The following is a 26,169-nucleotide window of genomic DNA, read 5'->3' as shown; positions in this document are numbered from 1 at the left end:
TACTGATTGGCAGAATAGTAGAATGAGGACATACTTGATGCATCGCTATGACAACAGCTCAACCCCTGCCTCTTGGCATTTCCTCAAGTATGGCTGGCCAGTTGGATGAGATCTCCACTAATGTCACAAAGCATATCCCACTTCAGGCCACCACTGTCCTGAAACACACACACACACACACACACACACACACACACACACACACACACACACACACACACACACACACACACACACACACACACACACACACACACACTGGCTGAGATCCAGCAGCAGACTGCTTTGGCATTTCATTGAGGGAGCAAATAAGGTTTTTCCTTGTAGCAACAATTTCCAGACATATCCACAGAGAACGTGTTGAGATCAGAATGAAATCCTTTATTATGTTATGGGTCAATTATTCTGTGACACGTATTTATTTGTCGGTTAAATCAAACTTCCGGTTCGTCAAACTTTCTTGATACTGTACTGTCCTATCATAATAAAAGGCAAAAAAAAAAAAAAATTGTTTATTACACAATAAGGTTCTAACATTTATCAAATTGCAGGAAGTTACTATTATCAATAGCCTAGTGGTCAGTGCCCTGACAATATTTTTTATTTAGCTTTGGGCAACCCGAGTTCAAGTCCCGGTTCGTCAAACTTTCTTGATACTGTACTGTCCTATCATAATAAAAGGCAAAAAAAAAAATAATAATTCTTTAAACTGATGTAAGTCAAGCTCCATCCACACACAAAAATAAAATCAGCATTTTTTAAGCCATTACATCAACACCTCTTATAATGGGAGTGGGGGAACGGATTCCGACAGCTGTTTTTTTGCCGTCGGTTTCTGTTCCCCCCATATTTCTGATACACTGAGGTTCTAATATTTATCAAATTGATGCTGTTTAATATCCATCCACACAGAATAGAATAAGCAAATTTTAAGCCGATACATCAACATCTCTCATCATTGGGGTGGGGGAACGGATTTCGACGGCTGAACTCTTTGCCGTCGGATTCTTTTCCCCCTATGTTTATTATACAATGAGGTTCTAATATTGATCACATTGCGGAAAACTACAAAACCCAATAGCCTAGTGGTCAGTACACTCTGCACTAGCATTCATTGTTCTTTAGCTTTTTACGACCTGAGTTCAAGTCCCGGTTCGTCGAACTGTCTTAATACTACACTGTCCTATCATAATAAAAGGCAAAAAAAAAAATAATAATTCTTTAAACTGATGCAAGTTAAGCTCCATCCACACACAAAAATAAAATCAGCATTTTTTAAGCCATTACATTAACACCTCTTATAATGGGAGTGGGGGAACGGATTCCGACAGCTGTTTTTTTGCCGTCGGATTCTGTTCCCCCCATATTTCTGACACACTGAGGTTCTAATATTTATTAAATTGATGCTGTTTAATATCCATCCACACACAGAATAGAATAAGCATATTTTAAGCTGATACATCAACATCTCTCATCATTGGGGTGGGGGAACGGATTTCGACAGCTGAACTCTTTGCCGTCGGATTCTGTTCCCCCTATGTTTCTTACACAATGAGGTTCTAATATTTATCACATTGCAGCTAATTACTAAACCCAATAGGCTATAGCCTATATTCGAGCACATGCATAAAACTTGCAGCAAAGCACTGGCAAAAGTAGGCTAATGATAATAAATGTGTCTGAAAAAAATAACGAAGCATTTTAATTGTTTATTAATGAACTAGTCTTTTCTAAATCAGTGTAGGCTGCCTGCAAACATATCTCCATATCTCCGCTAGCCTAGATGCGCCTTTCATACGGACAGGATTAGCCTACATAATCAGATGGTACCGTACGTATTTTCTTTCGAATGGATTTTTTTCGTTGGTGGACATTTTTTTATAAGCTTTATAAAGATAGCTATATTTCTTATGTCTGCGAGGCTTGTCTACTGTTTTTCAGTTCATTTTTGAGACACACTCCAATTCACGGAGATCATAAAAGCGTGCCCTGTTCGTTTTATTTTATTTTACAAAAGCACAACATTTTCTTGTTGTTGTGAGTTTACACAAATAAAAGTAGTTGCGACTGATGTATTATTCTTTTCTGTATGACCAGAAATGATGGAGTATTTTAAGTTGTTTCCACTGTTGATAGGAAAATGCGAGTGATGGCACCGGCGCCTCCATGTCATGTAGTGCGCGCTCCACACTCCGCACAAACACTTGGATATGTGCTTAAGGAACACTACACCGTTTTTTCATATTAAACTATGTTATTCCCTTAACTAAGACGAGTTGATACATACCTCTCTCGTCTCAGTGCGTGCACTCAATCGCTCTGGCGCGCGGCGACACTTTGATTGCACTTAGTTTAACCCAGTTCATTCATTAGGATCCAAACAGAGATGAAGTTAGCAAATATCTAATCAACCAATCACATGGCAGCAACTCAATGCATTAGTAGACATGGGCTGTGTCTGAAAGCTTAAAAATGCTGCCTTCGGAGGATGCATTCCAAGGTACGAAGGCATTAAGGCCTGTCTGAAATGAATCCATTGTAAGTTTCACTTCCTGTCTCATGAGATATACCTTCATCTGACAGATTTTTGAAGGCTGGATGTCTCCTTTGATATCCCACAACCCTTTGCGTTTTATTCCGTGACAGTTGAGTTAAACTATAATGCTGCCTCAGAAGTGATCTGAAATCAGTTTTGTGCGCAAACACTGCCTACAAAGTCATTGCCTAAGGCAATGAGGCAACAAGTCAGCTGCCAAAGTTTTGGCAAAGCAGCCATGGTCAAGACAATCTACTGAAGTTCAAACTGAGTATCAGAACAGGGAATTTAAGTGACTTTGAATGTGGCATGGTTGTTGGTGCCAGATAGGCTGGTGTGAGTATTTCAGAAACTGGTCCGAAAAAGAGAAAATATCCAGTGAGCAGCAGTTCTGTGGGTGAAAATGGCTTCTTGATGCAAGAGTTCAGAAGAGAATGGCCAGACTGGTTCAGCTGATAGAAAGCAACAGTATACTTAAATATGCACTCGTTACACCCGAGGTCTGCAGAAGAAAATCTCTGAACGGTGAACGCTCAGCACATTAAACCTTGATACAGAAGCAGAAAACACACTTGTGCCACTCCTGTCAGATAAGAACAGGAAACTGAAGCCACAGTTCACACAGGCTCACCAAAATATGACAATAGAAGATTGGAAAACCTTTGCCTGATCTGATGAGTCTCGATTTCTGCTGCAACTTTCAGATGGTAGGATCAGAATTTGGCTTAAATAAGAAAGCATGGACCCATCCTGCCTTGTATCAGCGGTTCAGGCTGCTGCTGGTGTAATGGTGTGGAGGATATTTGCCACACTTTTGGACCAACTGAGCGAGCATCGTTTAAACATCACAGCCTACCTGAGTATTGTTGATGAACATGTCCATCTCTTTATGACCACCACAGTGTGTCTTCTGATGGCTACTTCCAGCCGGATAACGCTACATGTCACAAAGCTCAAATTCATCTCAATCTGGTTTCCTGAACTAACATGAGTTCACTATTCTCAAATGGCCACAGTCACCAGATCTCAGTCCAATAGAGCACCTTTGTGATGTGGTGGAACGGAAGATTCGATTGATGCAAATCTGCAGCAAATGTGTGTTGCTATCATGTCAATATGGACCAAAATCTCTGAGGAATGTGTCCAGCACCTTGTTTAATCTATGTCACGAAGAATTAAGGCCGTTCTGAAGGCAAAAGGAGTCCATTTCGGTACTAGCAAAGTGTCGGGTAAGTGTATAATTTAATGTTGTATTAGTCCCATTAGTCTCCACAGTGGAGGCGTACTTTACTGTAGTAAACATGTCATCTTTGTTCTGTGTCTCCCTCCTCTGGCGGTCCTGATAGTCTCCGGTGCTCTGAGATGATATTTCATGTGTCGTGAGTTTATGAATTTTAAGTTTACACAAGCACTGGCTTACATGTCGTTTTTCTTATCATTTAAAATTATTGTAGTAATTTTAATACTGCAAAAAATACTGATTAATATTAATATTGTTCCAAAAAATATTTAATGACAGACCAACTCATACAGTAATCGAAAGCTTAACCACGTGGTCTGCATATTGCAGGGGTCTTCAACTAAAATCGCTTGAGGTCCAGTAAATGAACCCTCCTCACCAGCCGAGGTCCGGACAATTATATATCTAAAAATATGAATTGATGGGTTTTACCAGACTAAAGAAATGAGTGTAGATTACTTTTTTTTATTGAACAAAATATAATGTTATGGATAAACATATGTCTTTTCATATGTATAAGCAGCCATAAGTAATCCTTCACAAAACTGATCTAATTTTAATGCTGTTCTGTTATGTCCTTTAAGTTGATTTGGTACAAAATATCTGAATTCAACCAGTAACAATGTCTGACAAAAAATATGATTAAAGGTCCCATGACATGAAATTTTCACTTTCTGAGGTTTTTTAACATTAATATGAGTTCCCCTAGCCTGTATATGGTCCCCAAGTTTCTAGAAATTTTAATCGGTGTAAATCGAGCTTTTGCTATCTTTCTCTGCCTTTGAGAAAATGGACGCTCAATCGCGCTGATCTTGAATCTCCTCCTTATGACGTTATAAGGAGGAATGTTACCTCCCCTGTCTCTGCTTTGCCCGCCCAGAGAATATTTCCGCCCATGAGAAAATGCGATAGGAAGTAGCAGGGTGCGATTTGCCGGGGGGGATGCGTGGGATTTCCCCCTTTCTGGTCAATGTATCCCTGCCTCTGCTTAATTATTTTTATCCCCGGTGGGGATAAATTTATCCCCCCCTCAAAGTGATCAGTGCTACTACACTAGTGGCGAGGCGGATCACAAAACTTATCACGGATCCGTGGTTTGATTAAAGTCCATTTTATTTTAAAATGCGCTACTTTGACTGCAGGCTCCGCAGCCTCTATCACCACTCTGAAGACTTGCTCAATGTCCCGCCCACGGCGCTATATGATTGGTTACACCTCACGAGTAATAGCCTATCAACACTTGCGAGACGGTTGCAGGTCTTTTTTTACGCCGCATATTCAGCATATTACTGAAGCGGGAATAAAAATCACAATCTGATTATCTGTTTCTATGATGACAAGCAGGGTTAGTGTCCCAGTCACACCACTGAGAATGGCCGAAGTTACACATACGGTGTTTTACTCAATTGAGACTAAACGCAAAGATTTTTTGATTACTCACTCACTCTTGAGTTTCTGGCGCGAGTGATTTCAATGTTAAGTCAATGTAAAGACGCGTTTACGCGCGTCTAGAGGTCCTGCGGCGCGGTAGACGCGAAGCCTGAATGAGGCGAATTGACTTTGTCGGCCCTGCCCGACACGTTAACTGTAATCATGAGCCCGAGCCCGATTTAAACCCGACCAGAGAGAGAAGTTTTACACACATTTTTTTTTTAATACGTGGGCCGTTATAACCAGGTGGCGCCAGGGAAGTTGAGATGAAGCAAAGATGAAGTTGACGATCGCCATCTCCGTAGTGAATGCACATATAGGCTATATGGAGAAATGCATGAATTACATCAGAGTGTTGCCTATTTCTTTTCGTTTTAAATTGTTTCGTTTAAAGACATTTCAAGTTTTCTTTAGATATATTTCTTAATATTCTCTGAGGTACACTGAGTTTCGGTTAATTTATGATGATATGCGCTCTAGTTAACGTGCAGTGCAAGTGACCGGGGCGCGCGGGCGCCTCCATGATTATAGCCTATAGCCCTATTCGGACGGGACTAGTTTCACAGGGGGGCGTTAGAGAAATACCTGTTTCACAGACGTACTTTGAGATTTTAATCCTGTCCGAATCTGCCATGTCTGTCTTTTTCCCAAACGACCTCTGTAAAAATTCCAGAGCAAATTACCTACTGTTTTTCGTCAAACTCGGCGGTCCTCAGAGAAATCTAATCCCGTCCGAATGCGAATGTCTGTGATTACCGGACATTTTTTTTCCAAAACGCTTTTTCTTATGTGTTTTGGTCAACGTGAACTGCCATACAATCTCTCACTATCGCGCCGGTATTCAAGTTTCTGCTTTTTGCGCACCGATAATGGATGTAAATGTGTTTGGTAGCCTACACTGCGAAGAAAAAATTAAATAAAAAATTAAATCAACAAGAAGAGCCAAATCACGTAAACTGTTAAGACTGGCTACTGTAATATCAGTTTCAGGTAAAATTACTTTCATTTCTGCACTTAATTACATAACGTGTAAATTATATTTAACGTGTAAGTTAAAACTTTTTATTCCGGTGGGTTTATTATAAGAACCCAGTTCTATAAAATCATGATGATAAATCTATGTTTAGTTTTTTTTTATACTACAATTTTTATAAAAGGTTTACAAAACACTAAATACGTTAGGACGTTTTACTTTATATTTCAAAGTGCTTAATTTTAAAAGTAGCCTACTTAATTTCAAATGACCATACGCAATCCACGCATTCTGAACACGTGATCTTCTGCAATGCCCACATGTAAAACAGACACTCCTACCTCGGTAATAAACACGGAGATGTTAGTCCCGTCCGAATCCTTACATGAAATCACAGACGTAGGTTGATAAGAATTGTAACTCAAACGTCGTTTGGAAAACTAGTCCGTCCGAATAGGGCTTATGTCTGCTATATTTTGCTTCTTAAATACATGCAATTCGTTGATGAAAAATGTATTAAAATTAAGATACAATTTATACAAAACGAAATTCACTTTAAAGAAAGGCTTTCTACAAAACAAAACTTAATGAAGTGGTCAAAATCATGTCTGACCCACTCCAAGTCTCCCGATATAGCCTACTGCAAATCCTATCTTCGTGCTGTTCACTTTTCATAATCAACATAGATAAAAAAAAACAACAACATTATAATATTTTAACAAATATGAAACTAAATTTATTTAGGCCTATTTATTTATTTATTAAATTTATTATTTAATGGCTATAACACATAGTAGGCCTACAGAATCTCTGTACAAATTTCTGCACATTCATTTACTGCTTCTGAATTTTGCACACATAAGTTGAAAGGCATTTGTTTGTGCATAGTAAAACATATCTGCAACATTTATCAAGTTCACGGATAATTGTGCGTGCATTTATTAATTATTATCTTAATTAATAATGCAACAAGGACAAATCATGTAAACTGCCTTGTTTGTTTATTCAGAATGAAATGGATCGCAAATGGATCCGAATGAAGAAACGTAAAAAAAAAAAAAAAAAAAAAAAAAAAAAAAAAAACGTGAACAAGGAAGAACACGAAAATGAACATGAATGAACTTTGGATGAACTTTGGATGGCCTAGGAGGAGTAGGCCTAGTAGGCTACAACTCTAATTTAACAAGGTTTTAGAATATAGAATATTTTTTAAACAAAATAAATATTTTTAAAGTTTATTATCCCGGGCCCGGTGTGATGCGAGCGAGTGGAGGAGACGCTGAACATGACAAGTGACGTGTTGCATTTTGTAACACAAGTGCTGGATCAAGGGCCCGGCCCGGGTCGGGTCAAGTTCGGCTCGGGCAGAGAATCTAAGCTCTGATTTATCTGATTCTGTCCATTAGCTTTGATCCATGTGCTTTTCAGAATGTCACCAAGTAGCCTACAAATATTTATGTAATTTTTCAGCGCGAAAACTCTAGCTAGCTAGCTGGGAACAATGAAAAGGGTCCAGAGCAGCAAATGCAGTGAATGAAGTTCATGTTCTCATGTTTTATTTTTATGAATAAAAATGTTTCAAAACATCCCCCCCTCTGTTTTTTTCACAAATCGCACCCTGGGAAGTAGGAACGCGCGCACGCGATTTTAGTTTGTCCACGAGAGATATAATGGCTTTTGAGCGAGCGAAGCATAATAATTGCTCAATAATTGGATGTACAAATGAACACCGAAGGGTTAATACCGAGCTGGGCTTGCTGAACGTCTGAAACTAAAGTCTGGATCAGTACCAACTCTCTTTGGCTCAGCTAACGTTACACAACTCGGACAAGTAAGTCAACTAATGATACAAGTTGTTGCTTTACTGTTTATGGTTACCTAGCTTGTTACACGTAGAATGTGGCTTTAACATTAGCTATGCAGTTACTTGCGCTAATGTAAAGGTAGATAGCATCAAGTATGTGTGTGAATACACACACTGTAACACGAGTGTTGTACACTTCTTTGTTATTTGGATAACCGTTTTCCTGTTGGTTATACGGCGTGCGCGATATCCGCATTTCAAGATCGCAGAGCTTGATGTAATTGTAATAATAATAAAAGATAAATACAGACGTTACAGATCTCTCGTGAAAAGGCAACAGTAGGTTAGCGTTAGCTACATGATAATAACTAAACCATCCGAATAAAGTACCGTATCCAGACATAATATTATAAACTAACCATTCGGAAACGTCCTGCTGGAGCCGCTGAGTTGCAACTTCTTCATCCGTTGCTTCTCCATCTGGATCAGATTCTGGGTCAAACTGAAATGCTTGAACGACTGCGTGTCTCCGTGCCATTGCAATATATCCAATGTAAACATGCATGGTCTACCGTTGCCGCAGATGGTCAAGGCCACACCCACCCTCCACCTTACGCCGCCTTTCTCCTCTTCACGCCGCCTTTCTCCTCCTCATTAACATTTAAAGCTACAGACACCGAAACGGCCCGTCTGAAGGAAGCTCATTCTGGGACTGGCTTATAGTGGCTATAATTCTGCACCGAGGCTGAATTTTTGGAAAGAGATTTCAGATACAGTACTAGGGACCACTAAGGCCTATATTAAAGCCTACAAAAAGTAGCATGTCATGGGACCTTTAAGGAAACTGTGCAAAATGCCTTCATCTCTAAATGTGCACTAAACATACATTAATTTTAACATTAACAACTTAAAAGGAAAACTAAAGTGCTTTTTTCGGCTGAACTGAGATTAACAATCACAATCAACGCAAACCTCCTTGTATTGTCTCTACTTAACTAAATCAATGTATCTAATGTTGATAATCAGCAATATCATTCAGAAACACATATGCAAAAAATAGTGCCACCAGTGTTGGAAAAATTAAAAAGTGCAAGAAACCCTTTATCTCTTATTTTGTACAGTCCATAAAAATGTAAATAACCTCTTATGAAATTTAAATAAAATTGTTTAAAATTCACTGTATTCTCAGTGAACACTCATATGCTCGATGTTGGGCGGCGAATGAGTGAGAGAGGACGACCCGTGTAGATCGCTCATACTGGGCTTTGAGCTCATTTATTTTCTGCGCCCTTACCTCGGACTGCTGAAGATAAGTTTATTCTAATAAGTGTCTATGTTTAGCTTCGTAATGACATTTAATGTTTCCACTTTGAACAACCGCGACAGACTCGGAGCAAATGAGACACACAGGCCTTGTAACAGTTACAGCTCGATGCAGGAAGAATAAATGCGTATTTTCCCACCGGAAAACTCGGTTTTCAGCGTCAACTTTACTAATTTTTGAAAATGCCATTGTTTTTCACTCACTGAAAGTTTTATCTCTCTGCGTTTTTCACTCGCTGAAAGTTTCATCTGTCTGCGCGCTCTCTGCTCTCTTCATTGCACGCAATGACTGCGCGTCTGAACGTAGCAACAGTGAGCATAGTAACTGTAGTAGCAACCATCTATGGCAACCATAGCAACCCGTTGCGCTGTTGGACCCAAACGGCTCTACTGAGCTGACTTTGATGTGCCTGATATAAATGTGTTTTTATTAGAAAATAGCGGCATTTATTTATTTCATTATGTCAAAAGGCTTCGCGGTCCGTATGGACGCATTTTGCGGTCCGGATTCGGACCGGGGTCCGCCAGTTGGTGACCCCTGGCATATTGTATTGTATTTATTTAGAGCCATTAAGTAGCAAGTGTAGTGCTTATTTGTTTTGCTTTTATCTTTTAATAATTAGACAAAAGGGAACCATTAGGTTACGTGGATGCATTATAATAATCTAATTTGGTGGGAAAATGTGCTTAATTAATTTTTTTAAATTCGTTTATTTTTATTTTGCGATGATATTTGACTTGGTAAGATTTATTTGTGATTCACGGAATGAAGAAATTTCCAACTATTATGTTAACCTACCAGTCTCTCTTATGTTAGAAAAAAAATGAAGCTTCTCTAAAAGCACATGACACTGCGCAGGTCTGAGCACCTGCATGTGGAAGACCAGCATAAAATTCACAAAATCGTGTGTGTACTACATCTTAAGTGATCCATCTGCACAACCTTTATGAACACTTATTACTTTGAGTGCTACTTAGAAACACATTGGTGAAGTCTCTCTTGCTTGTGCTTGCAGATTTTTACCAGTAGATGACAGTGTTGTTTTTCTCATTAGTGAAATATCTAGACTCTGATCCAAAGAATAAAATACACTAATTTAGACAAACCACAATAAGTACAACAGAAAATAAATGATTTACATCTGTACATAAAATATTGTTAGTATTATAAAGGAAAGGACGTTTCCATCAAAATGTATAAATGACATATTAGGTCTTAAAAAATGAAGTTTAAATGTCACAAATAGACAGATTTAAGGCATCAGTGATTTATCTATATAATGAGATATCACTGCAATAACCTTTCATTTTGTAAAATGAGATTTAACAAGATTCTTGTCCACCTGAACAAGTCAGTAGGTTGCAGAATGCTCCATAAAGCACATTGAGGTAATACTGAGACTTCTCCAGTCCAGACACGGTCCACCATCACTTTATATTAGATCGTCTTTAAGCCTTTGCTCACTTATAAAGGCAAACTGGTCAGTGAAGTGGTCTGAAAATAGTTAGTTGAGAGCACAGCGATGCTCTGCAGAACAGGCTCATAGAAACAGCTTGTTTTCAGAAGTCTTTATCCCAGCCAGAGAATTCATCTGGAGGCTCTTCAAGCTCAGGGGGAAACATGTCGAAATGGCTGTGATCCAGAGGTCCTTTTAGCTGGAAAATACCACAAGTTTAGGATAACTGGCTTTCATTTCTCAAGACATATGTAAAAGCATTGGCTGCATCCTAAATTGCAAATTTCCCTACTATATACAGTAGGAGGTAATAAAATTGTGACAGAAGTAGTGTGCCTGAATTCTCAGTACTTATAAAATAGTAGGCAAAAAGTGCCTGGATGACCTACTATTTCCGGCAAGATTCTGAAGTGCGCAGTCAATGGACACTTTACTATCCCACGAGGCCATGGGAGAGGATTTATGAATGTCAGGGAAGCGACACAACTGACATGATAATGACGAATACAGTATGTCCGGATTACATTCATACTACACGCATTCATACTGTATATAACTTACTTTTTAGAGTTGGCAAAGTAATTACTTATTCAAAATAAGCACCTACTCAAGAGAGTATGCGATTTGGGATACAGCCTAAAATCTGTTGGAGCAACGCTTCACCTCTCTCCTCAGAGGAGACATCAGCTTCCGCCGTCTGAGTCCCTCCCAGTTGAAGCCTTGAAACCACCTGTGAGAAAACAATGGAACAAACTAAACCTCCACAGTACAGTAACAGCATCTGCACACATCTTCAGCCTCATCTGTCACTTTCCCTGTAGTGAGAAAATGTTTCAAGGGAACATATTGTACATTTTTATTTTTATTTCCCCTGTGGTCCACTATTATTGTTAGAAAATGTTTTACTGCTCCAAAATTAATTTAATTTTGATGCCCATTTCCACACTCTCACTGACCTTTAGAATTTAACAGGCCATGTGCACTTTTATTTTTGCTATGGTTCCTTTAAGATGCATTCGTAAGTGCTCTCTTCACACGTTCTAGTTTTAAACTGCCCCATAACAACCTCTTTGCATGTTTGCAGTTTAATGGTCTCTTTTGGACTGGGAAGGATGTTTTGAGTTCTGAAAGTTACTGTATATTTTCATAGACAAACATTTTGATTCCTCATAATATGACTATAAAATTCTGAAGATACACTAGCATTCAAAAGTTTGGGGTCGGTAAGATTTTTTAATGTTTTTGAAAGAAGCTCACCAAGACTGAATTAATTTGATTAAAAATACAGATACTGTAAATACATCAGTATTTTACTATATTTTAAAGTGCTATTTAGTCCTGTGATGGCAAAGCTGAATTTTCAGCTCACATGATCATTCTATGCTGATCTGCTGCTCAATAAACATTTCTTATTATCAATGTTGAAAACAGTATTAAGACATTATAAATGTCTTCACTTTTGACCAATTTAACGTGTCCTTGCAGGGTTTTTATTTGTAAAAATGATCTGACTTTTGAACGGTTTTATATCTCAGATCTCACTCGTCTGACGACACATTGTTACCAATACCTGCACATGCATATTCATGCCTGTATCAAGAGCATGCGCCTTCATTTGCATAATGCTCTGAACATAATTTAGTGACATAATAGAAATGATGTTGAGCTCTTTGTGTGTATGTTACCTGAATCACCCCTGTGTGATAAGAATACTCAAGCATAATGAATATAAAAACAACAGTTTTTCCGTACAAACACACAGAGTTAGTAACATAATAAGTGTGGTGAGTCCCAGTTGATTGTTATTGGTCCAGTGAGCATCATCAGTGCACATGCATTTTAGGCTCTATCACTTGTGTGACTGTTAAAGGATGGGCCCAGCGCTTCACCTTGCTGTCTGCGGCTTCACTGCTCTGTGGAAGATGACAACAGCTGTGCGTCTCATTTTGGTCACTAATTGCTCCCCCTGTGAATGCATTGAGGCTAATTTGGCAGGCTAGCTCAGCTACCCATTGTGCTGTGACATACAAAAGAGCGAACAGACCAGCAGCAAAACAGACTCAACAATGCACAACCCGTGATCAGACACATGGATCAGTGGTTCAGTCTACTCCCGGGTGTGTCTAATGTTCTTTAATGCTGAAAAATGAAACACTTACATGAGAATATGAGAGTGTGAGGCCTGCAGTGTACAGTGAGACAAATAAAGTTAATATTAACAAAAATGTATGGGCAGGATTGGTGGATTCATAACATTGGCTACAGAGACGGAGTTCTGACACTAAACCTAATGAAATCAATATTATAAAACATTTAAGTAATAAATAGTAATAAAAAAGTAACTTAAAGTACACTTAATTGTATTTAATCTTCACTTGTAGTGTCCTTTAACCAAGGAGAGCACACCTAACCTGTTTAACTATATTTGTCACATGATTATATGATCAAGCGAACTTGTGAATTGACCTACTTGTGTTTCTTGATGTCAGTGATGCCATTCTTTTTATTCCCAAGCCGTTCAGCTGGATTGAGTCTGGAGACAGTGAGGAAGATGAGTGAGTTTCTGACTGTTCTCATACAGGCCAAGCAAGAGAAAAATTCACAACAATAAATATACTGTATATAACATACATTGACAGGGACACATTGATACTGACACATGCAGAATCTTATTTCACCAAGTTTTTCGCATGAAAATCCTATTTTATTCTTGATTACAATCTGCACAGATGATGAAGTGAAAGCATGTCTGAAGCATATAATGACAGAGGCTCTGTTCCAAAATCTAGTAAGCTCCCTACATAGGCAGCATATAAAGGCATCAATAGCACACTCCAGTCAAGAAGACTATGTTATGCCAAATTCTATGGCAGCACCGCACATGTTTCAAGTTAGCAATCTAGTGCGATAAGCTCAGAAAGAATTCATTCAAATTGGTGGACAAAGAGGGATGTGGCTTATAAATACTCGCATGAAAAAGATGTGTGCCTAGTGTCCTGAATGTGCACTTGTAGTGTAGTTCAAATCTTAAAAGTATATTTTAAGAAACTGAACTTGTAGATAACTAGCCACTTAAATGTGCTATTTTATGATTCTTCTTAACACACTTAAATACAAAAAATGGCATATATTAAATGTTTTACTTTACATTTTAAATAATAACTTTATAATAACTTGTGCTTTAAAAAAGTACCCTTATTTTGATGTGTTGACTAACATACAAAAGCACATGTAAAGTACTTCATTATAATATTTGATATTACATTTAAAGTTAATATAATATTAAATGTAATCTTGCAATCATTACAAATATATTTAAATACACGACAACACGTTTCAAAGGAAATGCACAGTAATGTGCTATTATGTGTTTACAAAACTTCTGGTCAGTGATCTGCTGCGTATTTGAGATGAGTTTGAAAAAAGTGTCAGAATGAGAGAAACATACTTGCAAAGTCTCCGTATGAGATCCTCTGGACGCTTGCTGATCCTCTTGGGAATGTCCACCTTCTCTATCCCATGAAGAACCATAGTGTAGATCCTGATCGGATCAGAGCCTGTGAATGGAGGGCTGACAGTCGTGTGGGAGATGTTATATTTCAAACACAATCAAAGGTCATTTATCATAATTTAAGCCACTTAAACTGCTCAAATTAAACCATAAGGCAGACAATGCCTAAAATGTATTTCACTTTGTGAATTTGAGTTAAACAATACATGATTAATGTCACAAAAATGCATAACGCAACTGTGCACAAGAGCTCAGCTAACAGTATGCATCAGTAAGCTTTGATAAGATGTAAACTTCATGTGGCATTACATCATAAAAATTTCATCCAGCTGGTTAATCACACTGCAACTGCATATATTACATAGTCCCATCCCCAATACTCTGTTGTCATGGTGATGCTGACTGAAGCCTGAGGCAATAGAGTACACAGTGAAAGCCATGCCGGCTAATTTCACTGTAGAGGACCATTTGCTCTGGTCAAGAGAGCCCTGCCCTTTATAAAACGAATGTTGAACATGGTGCAGAGGGTATTGGCAGAGGCACAGGGAAGGCCGTGCCAATTTAGCTACAGAACCGATTCTCTGAAGGTCTGGGAAATCTGTGCTCTTTAAAGGTGAAATGTGCAATTTTCTGCGCCACTAGTGGCACCAAATGGAATTGCGAAACTGATTATTTCTACCAAACACTTTCCATTGTTTGCCCGTCGCAGTATTGGTTGAACCAGAAGTAGCTTTAAAAGTTTCCATTTTTTTCAATATTTCCATTTTTGGGAAGTCAGCCTACAAACTCAGTCCTGTGGAAGCATTTGGTGGATGAAACACATGATATGAAACACACATGATTACCTGCCCATTAGGAGCTCAAAGATAAGGATGCCCATGGACCAGCAGTCAGCTCCAAAGTCATGACCCTTATTCATGATGACCTCAGGAGCCACATACTCAGGAGTGCCACAGAACGTCCAAGTCTTCTTACCTAGTCCGATCTTTTTAGCAAAGCCAAAATCAGTCTGAAAAAAAAAAAACAGCGTAGATAATAAGCATGCTCAGTGTAAGTCTGAGACATTGCTACATATTCCAGACTCCCATACAGAGTGAGGTAAAAAAGTCTGAGACCACTAGGGAAAATTATTGTATTACAAATAATCACAAATTATATGATCATATCTGCGTGAAAAGTTTAATTGAAAATATAAAATCATTTTTTTTTGTTATGTAAAACCTGATGATAATGTTCTCCAGAATTATTTGAGAATGATCCAAAGAGCATCTTGTTTTTCAATAGAAGTTAAAACATCTTACCTTCTGTACTGTCACAGACGGTAAGATTACAAATTAGTTAAGAGCAGCGGTAAAGCAATTTATAGGCAAGCCTGCAAGGTTAGCAAAAAAAAAAAAACACTGTGGTACGCAGAGGCCGAAAAAAAAAAAAAAAGGATGTCAATGGAGGAGAGGCTTCACCACGCTGAATAAACGGCTTTTGTGGGAAAACGGATTATTTTATGAATCGACAGCCCTTCGGCTAATCTTCAACATGCTTGCTCTTAAACGTCCGTTTTGGATTAATCCATTTTTAGACAGTCACACTGAAAAAAAAGCTGTTTTATAAGAGGTCACAGACCTCTTTTGCGCGACAGGTATGATTCAGTTTACACACTTCTCATATATTGTTATGGTATCCGCAAACAGTGACTGACTGAAGCACAACTCTGAACGAAATTCAATGACGTCAATGCTGCAATGTGATTGGTTATCAAGGCACACGTGATCCAAGTTAGCCGTTATGCTTTCTCCAACGGTAGAGCCACGGACCCTCGTATATTCCAATAATAAGACCATCACTGTCTTCGGGGCCTTGCAATTGTAAAAAATCTGAAATAATTCTTATTCATGTTACATAAATATTATTATTTTTTGCTTAAATTTTTATTACCACATTAAAACATTTTTTAATGTGGCCTCAGACTTTTGGACCTTTCACCATGGTTTTTAGTGATGTATGTAAAATTACCATTTTGACATAGCCTTCCCCGTCCAGAAGAAGATTCTCTGGCTTCAGGTCTCGGTACACGATGCCTCTGCTGTGCAGGTAATCAAAAGCTTCCAGCACACATCCAGTACAGAAACGGGCAGTGTGCTCGTCAAAGCAACTCCTAAATGAAATCAAAACATCATGACGTCCTAAATTAAGAGACTTACGTATTCTACATCTATTAGCAGCTATGAATCAATTAGCGATAAGTCAGTAATAACCGTGTATGCGATCAAAATAAATGTTTATCAAAGATGGTGGGCTGTGATGTGCAATATGCACAGTGTCAAAACAACCTACACTCACATGTCCCTTAGCACACTCCACAGCTCTCCTCCCAAGCAAACCTCAAGCAGCATGTAAACACACTTATCATCCCGGAATGTCCGGAACAACCTGAAACACACAAGGGCAGCCTGACACACTCGATTAGTGTCTCTTTAGCATTTCTTACAGCTAGCTTTCATAGAGAACTAGACTTGCATGTAAAGCTGTGCTAGCTTTTCGTCTACAAATGCCAGAGAGGCAATAAAATGAGCTAGAGCACACACTTAGACAGGAATATAAGCATGGTTTGAAATTCCCAGAGGAGTTTCCTAGAAACATGCAAAGTAGAAGCCCCTTTTTTGACACAGATGAAAAGCACAATGGCACTGACACCACTGTGACAGATATAAGACAAATGACTAGTGTGTCAGTATGACTCTGTCATTACATTGTTTGAAGGAATGGAGCAGGTTACTGAGCTCTGAGACCACTGTGGCCTCCAGTCGCTTTGGATAAAAGTGTCTGCTAAACGACAAATTTCAGGTTTAATGTTTAGATTTTAGTTAGATTGAATGCAGATTTGATGCATTAAGCACACTCAGCAGTACCAATCTTGTGAAAAAAAGATGAAGAAAAGGACAAATCTTTTGGTTTAAAACACATGTGCCAAGTTTGTAGAAATGTACTAGTTGACATGTTGAAAGCTTTTATAGCATTTTCAACGAGTTTATTTTAATGGCTCTAAAAATGTCATGTGGTAAAACGTCAAATTTGGCAAACAATTAAATATATATATATATATATATATACTGTATATATATATATATATATATATATATATATATATATATATATATATATATATATATATATATATATATATATATATATATTATACAACTTGAAAAATACTGCTTAATTGCTTTTAGGAATAATAGTCAATAATATGAAATCAATAGTAATCAATAAATATTAATAAATTATAATGCCAAACTACTTAATAAGGTTTTATTTAAAAAAGAAAATCATCCTTTTAATTAGACACTTTAGAATTTATATATAAAATATATATATATATATCTAAAAAAAAATTATTCAGAAATTCTATTTGTTCATAGTGTGTTTATGCCATTGTATGTATGATGAACTACATGTTTTATGTATTTTTGAGTAAATCCAGACAAAAAAAAATTAGCATCATGTCATTTTATATTTGGCCATTTTCTATGTACAGCTATGATATCCATAAATAGTGTCTGTAGCCCTAGTGACAGTGACATAAGTAAATATCAAAGTTGCCAGCTTCCAAAACACCGGAAAGTCTTATCATAATTGACACAACATTATCTAATAAGCAAGTCTAATCGAAGGGCAAGTTCATCCATCAGACCTTAATTAACAAACAGCAAACAACAGTCTGTTTACCTACGTTTCTCCCACCGGTCTTGCGGTCTAGCAGCAAGCCATTCATTCAGTCCATTATATTGATTTAACTAATTAATTAATTTAGTGGCCTTCAGGGGGAACTTAAGTCTTGTTCTTGAGCCCAATCTGTTTACAGATACCTTCATCACTGTTGAGGATTATATGAATATAAATTGTACTATTATTCCTGTGTGTTTACACTTCTCCAATAACAATATGTCAGTATGCGGCAGGAAAGATATGCTCATTAGACTGACCTGACAATAAAGTTAGAGCGGGTCTGTTGGAGGATGTCCTTTTCTGAATAGATGTGCTCCTGCTGCCTGGTGTCCACAATGTGCTTTTTCTTAATACACTTTAAAGCAAACGCAGTATCTTCTGAATCTTTAAGCTTGACCTAAGACACAAAATGCATGCAATAAACAATATAAAACACTTTTTTTTTTACATGCCATTGGTGCAAAACTTTTTACTAGATATATTCATGCATCAGAGTGATATGTATGCTGTATAAATTAAATCTAACCAGCTCCACTCGTCCAAAGCCTCCCATCCCTAGTGTGGCCACTACTTGAAGTTCTTTCATGAATGAGTAACTGGACAAACCAGCAGCCTTCTCCTTCAGCCTCCTGAACTCTGCTGCCTCTGGAGAGCGTTCGTAAAGAGGCGACTGAGGCCTGCATGTGGGGAAATGATTGTGACTGTCACATACAGGAATAGAGTAGGCCTACAGTAGTTAGCTGTGTCTGTTTCCATTAGGTGTGTTCTTACATGGCATTCCTCATCTCATCACTCAGAGAAAGCTGCTCCACATACTCCCTCAGATAGGCTTGCAGTTCCTCGTAGGTTCCCACCATCTGATTGAAGTTACTGTTTAAAAATCCGGAGACAGTGATAGTAACTGTTTTAGTCATAGGTAGAATATGCTGTAAAAATGTATTTTTCAAAGATGTAAATAAAACAAAGATTACAGTTTAATTCAATGTTTTGTGTTTTGATTTGTTTTTGTCTTTGTAATTATTTGTAAAATTTACTTTCAATTCCTAAGGGGAAATTGTTTCAAAGTAAATCCTATACCCATTTATTTTCATTGTATGTTGTTATTAGGGATGTAGCAGTAGTCTATATTAAAATAAAAAGGTTGATCAGTGATTCTTAATAATTAAGACTAATTTAAAAGCTGCAAAAAGCTATAAAATTATAATTTTAAAGTTATAACATGATGCCAGACAACCACCAATTTATTAGTGACATGTATCCAAAAGAGTAATAACAATGACAATTTCATCTTTTTTATTTTGATAATTTTATTATTATCATTTTATTATAATATATTTATTATTTTTAATTTGATTACATTTGATTTGTATTTTTCACTTAATTTGTATCTCTCTTCTATTGATTTATTTGTTATGTTTCTTTTGTTTTCTTTGATAATTATTTGAAAAATCTGAAACAAGATATACCTAATTAAGAAATACCTGAAGGCTACATAACACGGTATTAATATTAGATTTTTTAAAATAACACAGGATGTTTAATAACATATTCGTTTTTTTTTTTTTTCTCTGTGGTATCAAAATTGGTATTAACAACTTACGATATTTGTGATAGTCAAATTATGATATGGTGACAACCCTACTTGTTAGTGTGGAAGAATCATCACTTACTCTCTATCCACCACCAAACACTGTGTGTCATTTTCCTTTGCAATGATATTAGCCGAGCGGACATCCTCACTGAAATGGAATTATAAGACATATGTAATGATGTTGTGCCAGTTTGGAGATATGTATGTATGTATGTATGTATGTATATATATATATATATATATATATATATATATATATATATACGCTCTCTTGTGTCTAAGTAGCCTATGTGAGCATCTCTGTGGTTGTTTCAGTACTGAGTGTGCTCTTCAACAATGGTACATTGAGAATGAACATCTTTTCAGATGACTGACATTCCACCTCCCACATCCACTCCTACAGAATCTCTGTTTCTTACAGCTCTTAGCGAACAATCTGTGGACATTGTAGAGATATGTAATAAGTCTTTTTCCTGGCCTACAGGAAGTCCACAGTCACAAAGGAGTCATTGTTGGTTGTGTTCAATATTGTTAAAAACACTTCAAAATTATACCCTCTCCAAACCTTATGAGAGCCTTTTCCCCAAAGTAATCACCCACTCCAAGAGTCTTAATCTCCTGTGGTTCTGAAAAGCCCTCTGTAGTCTGTGTTACAGACACCTGGAAAAGAACACACAAAAACATCTTACTGTACATTTTACTTCTTGAGTGTATGACTAACAAAATTCACCACCATCGCAATTGGAATTTCTGTCCTGCATCTGAAATCTCCTTACTGTCACATACGCAGTGATATTCAGAAGATGCATGATGCAGACTATCAATTAAAGATACTTTTAAGAAATACGTACATTATCCACAGTTGAATACACAAAGGACAATACCACTACCAACCTTAACATTAGATGTGAACCAGCAAAGAACTGAACTGAACCAGCGGTTTAAATAAACGAGACACAGTTGACAATAATGAGTAACTATATAAACAAACAGGGAGTAATTGAGGTCATGAAAAACGCTAAAAATTATATAGAAGAAACCAAGACACATGAAAAGAAACACAATAAAACTACACAGAACCCTGACAGAAGGTTGACAGAACTCAGGGAGAGGGTTAAGGAGGAAGACGAGGGATGGGCGAAGGACAGGAAACAGGAGGAGCTGATCGAAGGGAACACCATGGCGGAGTTGACGGAGGGGGGAGTCAAGGCAGAGCTGTGCTGGGTTTCATGGACAGAGCCTTGGGCATACCCCAGCATAACTGAAGGGCTGACGGACCCGATCGCAGGGCTGGAAGACGGCTTAAGGGACCAAGGCAACAATGGGGGCTGCGCAGAACAGGGAGAGACCCGAGAGAGAGAGGACCAAAGCTGAGCCAGAAGGCAGGAGGAACCCGGTGGAGCCGATGGGCTGACAGGCCGAGGTGGAGTCATGGGCCTGGAGGCCTGAGGTGAAGCCAGGGGATCTGTATTGAAGACCTTGGCAGATGGAGAGGAGACCTGAGGCAGAGCCAGGGAGTTGGTGGGAATCTGTGGTGGGGGCGGAGCCAAGGAGCTGTGTGAAACCAGTGGAGCTAGTGAGTCCTGGGTACTGGACGGAGCCAGCAATGGTGATGGGGACCATGGAGTAGGCAGGTGACCAGAGAGAATAGGATAATCTAGAGAAGTCTCTGGGAAAAGTCTAGGGGTGGGGACAAGGGTGGGAGATTGCTCCATGAGCCAGCACACTTCTACCGGATCAGGAAAGAACTGACCCCACAGCATGGCTCCAGGAGGGACCTGGTAGTGGGCTCCAGTCTCAGAATGGAGGAGGCTTCTGGCTCTAGCTCCAGGACAGACCCGTTGGCTGGCAGGTCTCACACATAGACGTGGCGTTTACGTGGCGTGTGTTAGCTCGGGCTCAATCTTCATGGCGGGCTCGGGCGTTGAACTCAGTTCCATAGCGGAAGATCTCTCATGCCATCTGTGACACTCCGGGCTGGGATGACTAGTCCTGTATGGAGCGGCCAGTAAGATTGCTGCTATCGATGGAACATGTGCCGCAGAGTCAAAGATTGTGTTGTTGTCCTTGATGACTCCCACGTGAGGGAGGATCTGTGCAGCCACAAGGTGTACTCAACCTCTAACAGCAGAATCTAGCCGAGGATGTCGTCCATCCCGCTCCAGAAGAGATGTTTTAGAGTTTAATCGTGACTTATTGTACTCAAAATAATTAATCTCCAGTCTCTTTTTCAATTAAAATCAATCTTTGCTCCATTACAATCAATGGTACAGGTATCTGCCATAGACTCCCATTTAAGCACTAGTTCATTGGGGCTTCTATGGGCCGTGTGTCTGCTGACTCCTACAGGCATATTCATGTTGGCAAGGCAGATAGATTGCACAATGCTACAATATTGAAATAAAAAAGAAAATAATATTTAATGGACTATATATAAATTAATACTTAATGCAATAATGCATACCTCTCCTTTAGCAATGATAAAGAAAGTGTTTCCTTCCTCGCCCTCACGAATAATGTACTCTCCTTTGTCAAAATAATCCTAAAAAAGATTGAAACATGAGGTTTTATCATGATTTGGTTTTATTTCATTTCAGAAATAAATATGCATTGTCAACAAATGACAATGCTATAGACACAATAAAATGCTGAAAACTTACAACTTCCAGACAGTCAATTATTTTGGCAAGTTTCTCCTCTGGTAGATCCTTCAACAAAGACACACTAAAAAAATGTAACAATATGTTTAATCAGAATTAAAGGTAAACAGCATGCAATCGAATCCGTAAAAATTATGTCAAAAGGTGCACAAAAAAATAAGGACAGAAATTCTTCATTATAACACATTCAACCGCAAAGGTTGATCGAAAGGGTTGGCCAACCAACATTATTTTAACAGTTACATTTTTACATCAATGTATGATGCACTGATACGCATTTGTGACTACTGTAGTAGGTCTACAATAAGCATTTAAATAAGCGCTGAATGTGTGTTGAAGCAGCCAAGCAGAGAAGTGTGTGTTTGTTAGTGTGTGTGAAGTTGACAACTGATAAATATGCACAAATGTTAGTGGCATGAATGTACCTGCGGAGGAAGCTGAAGTATTCCTCATGTCTGGCCTGAGTGGATCTCATCATGATAGTCTGGAACGTCTGCCGGTCCAGAGCCCAGATGTGGGACTGAGTCACAGCTAAATAAATGCAATCACCATCAGTTCCACTTCACAAATCTATAACTATAACACAAATCCAATGTTTGCAATAAAAGTGGGTCAACAATAACAGAAAAAAAGGTCATGTTTGATATAACCCAATTTTTTTGCAGACTGCATCCAAATGTAATGCTTTGGACTTGTATTAAGTAAAAAGTAAATGTTTTATTTAAAAAAAATGCACCTAACAGTTTTTAGGTAACGGAAGCAAAATCATTTCACTGAAAAAATAAATAAATGAGGATTTAATTATTACACTGACATTGCAATTTCACTGAAAAAATAAATAAATGAGGATTTAATTATTACACTGACATTGCAATTTTTATTAACATCATTACCTACAGCAGCTTTTCAACCAGTATCACTGCAGCATTGCAATACACTCAAACAGTCTACAAGGCACATATGCTAAAAGATCAAAACATGAGCACATCTATATGATGTTTTGATGTTTTAAACATTATGAACTACACTCACATTTAGCCAGATTTATTAGTATTCTTAAAAGGATTGTTAAAAGCACAAAAGAAGATATTTTGAAGAAATCTTCAATTGTTTTTGTCCATAGACTTTGTGGTCTAAACAATGTTAGACCACATTGACTTTTATTGTAAAAAAAATATCATATTTTACTCATACAATATTTTTTTTTTATCTTGCTGTAAACTATTAAACACAAAAATACACCAAAACAGGAACACACACACACCTTTGACTGTGGCTGTTCTTTTACAGTTATAGAGAATGGCCAACTCTCCGAAGGCTGTCCCAGGACGCATCTGACCCAGAAGCTTTCCATTTTGAATGACCTCTAATAAACCCTCTAAACACAGATAATCAAATCAGAGAAAAAAAAGAGTACAGTGAAATACTTTGATTTCAAAAATACGAAAAGTATGAAAAGCAGGTAACAAAAACATCTGGAGTTTACCAGCAAGCACGTAGAGGTAGTTCCCCGGCTCTCCTTCCTGAATAACCAGCTGCTCTGCAGGGTAGATCTTCTCATACATGCAGTCCACCAACTCTCGAGTGTGCTGAGGCTCCAGCTTCTTCAGAAAGTCATTGTTCATGATGGCTTCATTGATCAGTTTCTTAGTGCTACAGGAAAATAAGCAATGCTGTATTGTATATTGTATTGTAAAAAATCTGTATTGTATAAAGCGCTATGATACATGCTTTACACTTCAAGTGTTCTCAACTTCTGTGTGAGGAACAGACTAAACTGAAGTCAACTTAAGTAAAAATTCAAATCTGGTGCAAGAATGTCTAAATATTATATGGCAGCGTATGTTTAATTTCGAACGCAACTACATGATGAGGCAGAGGGGAAGATGATCAGTGAGAAATTAAGAAATTCTTATTAATTATTATAAGAACAATTCCTATTCTTACTAATTCTTACTCAGTTTTGGTCTGCTCCTCACACAAAGTCATCACGTGACTTGGAATGCAGAACATAAATCTAAAATATGGGCAAGTTTTTATACTTAGTTTGGAATTATATGTATTATGTATAAATGTGTAAATAGATTTAATTTGGGGAATTTAAATTCTTGGATAAATTTACTTCCATTTTTCAAGTGTACATACATTTTTTATTCCTTCTTTTGCAGGACTGAAACATCTTGACTTGGGGATACGTCTACATTTTACATGTCATATTCAGATGCTTTTTGGTCTTCAGTACTATACTACGGCTGATTCTCATTATCACATCTGAAACTCTCTACTGACCTCAAATGGATCTTATGAATGAATTAGTGCTGGAGATTTGTAGACTGCCATCAAGAGCGTGTTTAATTAAAACAGTAATGATTCCTGTCCATGCATACAAATAGCCCACGGTTTGTGTTCTCTTTAGCCACTCCATCCCCTTCAGAGTGTGTTATGGAAATCAAGGCTTTCAAGCCCTTTTGGGGGTTGGAGACACTACAAAGGCTTGGCTAAACCTTACTCCTATCTCCACCTTTCCAGGGGAGTCAGTATTCCAGTGACTCCATAATGAAACAAACAATCCAGTGGTGCAGTCAGTCTCCGCACACTCACCTGGAGTCTTTGCGGATGTGAGGTCTCTCAGTGGAGATGTGATGGACCCTGTGGTCGTGACAGAAGTTTCTCGATGTAGGTTCGGCTGAAACGCCCTCCTTAGCTTTAAGGCGCCGATGCACTTCCACAGCCACTCTGTGAAAGCGTGTGGAGCCCTGGTTGATCACACTCAGAAGTCTGCGGCTGTGCCTCAGTGGTGCTGGCGGGGAGCGCCCGAGGCTGTTATACCCGATGGCATCCTGGAGCTTATCGATCTGGGAAACTTTTGCCTCTAGTTCCCTTTGAAGGCTCTGTAAACGCTTCTCCTGCGCACGGAACTCCTGGTCCCTCCGTGCCAACTCTTCCTCCAGATGGGTTATCCTCATCTTCAGGGGCTCCACAGATTCCCAAACAGGGGCTTCTTTTATACCGGAGGACAGGCAGGTCTCCTCTAGTCGAGGAGCTTTGATCGAACCGTTCCCCATGATCAGAGAGTGACTAGGAACCATAGAGAGGCCTTTGGGCTTTTAAATGTGTTCACTGGTTGGCCACTGCAATCAGAAGACAAAATACAGATTTTCTGGTTATCTGGACAGGGCATGTCAATTTAATCTACAGTACTTAAGTCTCATGCTTCTAAATGATATTTAATAAAATTATTTTTTTTAAAGGAAACATATTTATAAATACTATATTATGTTTCCTGGTTACACTTTACTTGGTAACACTTTATTTTAGTGCCCTTGTTACACATTACATGTAGTTACTGTAGAAATAACTATAAATTATGCATAATTACATGCGGCTAACCCTAAACCAAACCTCAATCTTAACCCTAACCCTATAGTAAGTACATGTGGTTAATTGTTATTACACAGTACTTAAATGCATTATTACACTGCAACACTGACACCTGACCTCAAAATAAAATGGGTAACACTTTATTTTACAGTGTCATTGTTACATAATTACTATAGTAATAACTATAAATTGTGCATAATTACATGCAACTAACCCAACCAAACCTAACCTAATCTGGTTACACTTTATTTTAAAGTGTCTTTGTTACAGTGTAATTATATATTTAAGTACTGAGTAATATTATTTAACAACATGTACTTACTATAGGGTTAGGGTAGGATTAGGATTTGGTTGAGGGTTAGTTGTATGTAATTATGTCTTATTTACTGTTATTACTATGGTAAGTACATGTAAAATATGTAACAAGGACACTGTAAAATAAAGTGTTACCCCTAATCCTAACCCTATTGTAAGTACATGTAGTTACTCAATATTACTTAATACTTAAATGTATAATTACAGTGTAACAAAGACACCTT

The 26,169-nt window shown here is 38.0% G+C and overlaps 1 protein-coding gene across 1 annotated transcript; it reads right to left on the bottom strand.

Moving 5' to 3' along the window:
- Positions 1-10,867: 10,867 nt before the first annotated feature.
- prkg2l (protein kinase cGMP-dependent 2, like) lies at positions 10,868-25,338 on the bottom strand (the record flags this gene model as incomplete). The annotated part of the gene is made up of 18 exons (XM_081350413.1): positions 10,868-10,963; positions 11,428-11,494; positions 13,235-13,297; positions 14,213-14,335; positions 15,121-15,284; positions 16,286-16,427; positions 16,613-16,702; positions 18,256-18,395; positions 18,525-18,675; positions 18,770-18,868; positions 19,669-19,737; positions 20,155-20,249; positions 22,054-22,131; positions 22,250-22,313; positions 22,675-22,780; positions 23,514-23,627; positions 23,736-23,902; positions 24,851-25,338. The coding sequence occupies 18 exons, from the start codon at positions 25,336-25,338 to the stop codon at positions 10,868-10,870; spliced, it is 2,316 nt and encodes a 771-aa protein (XP_081206539.1).
- Between the last annotated feature and the right edge of the window lie 831 nt (positions 25,339-26,169).

This window comes from Scardinius erythrophthalmus (assembly GCF_964197995.2).
Source record: "Scardinius erythrophthalmus genome assembly, chromosome: 21".
Lineage (NCBI taxonomy): Eukaryota > Metazoa > Chordata > Actinopteri > Cypriniformes > Leuciscidae > Scardinius > Scardinius erythrophthalmus.
Note: the sequence above shows the minus strand (reverse complement) of the source record. Positions and strands in the feature narration are given on the sequence as shown.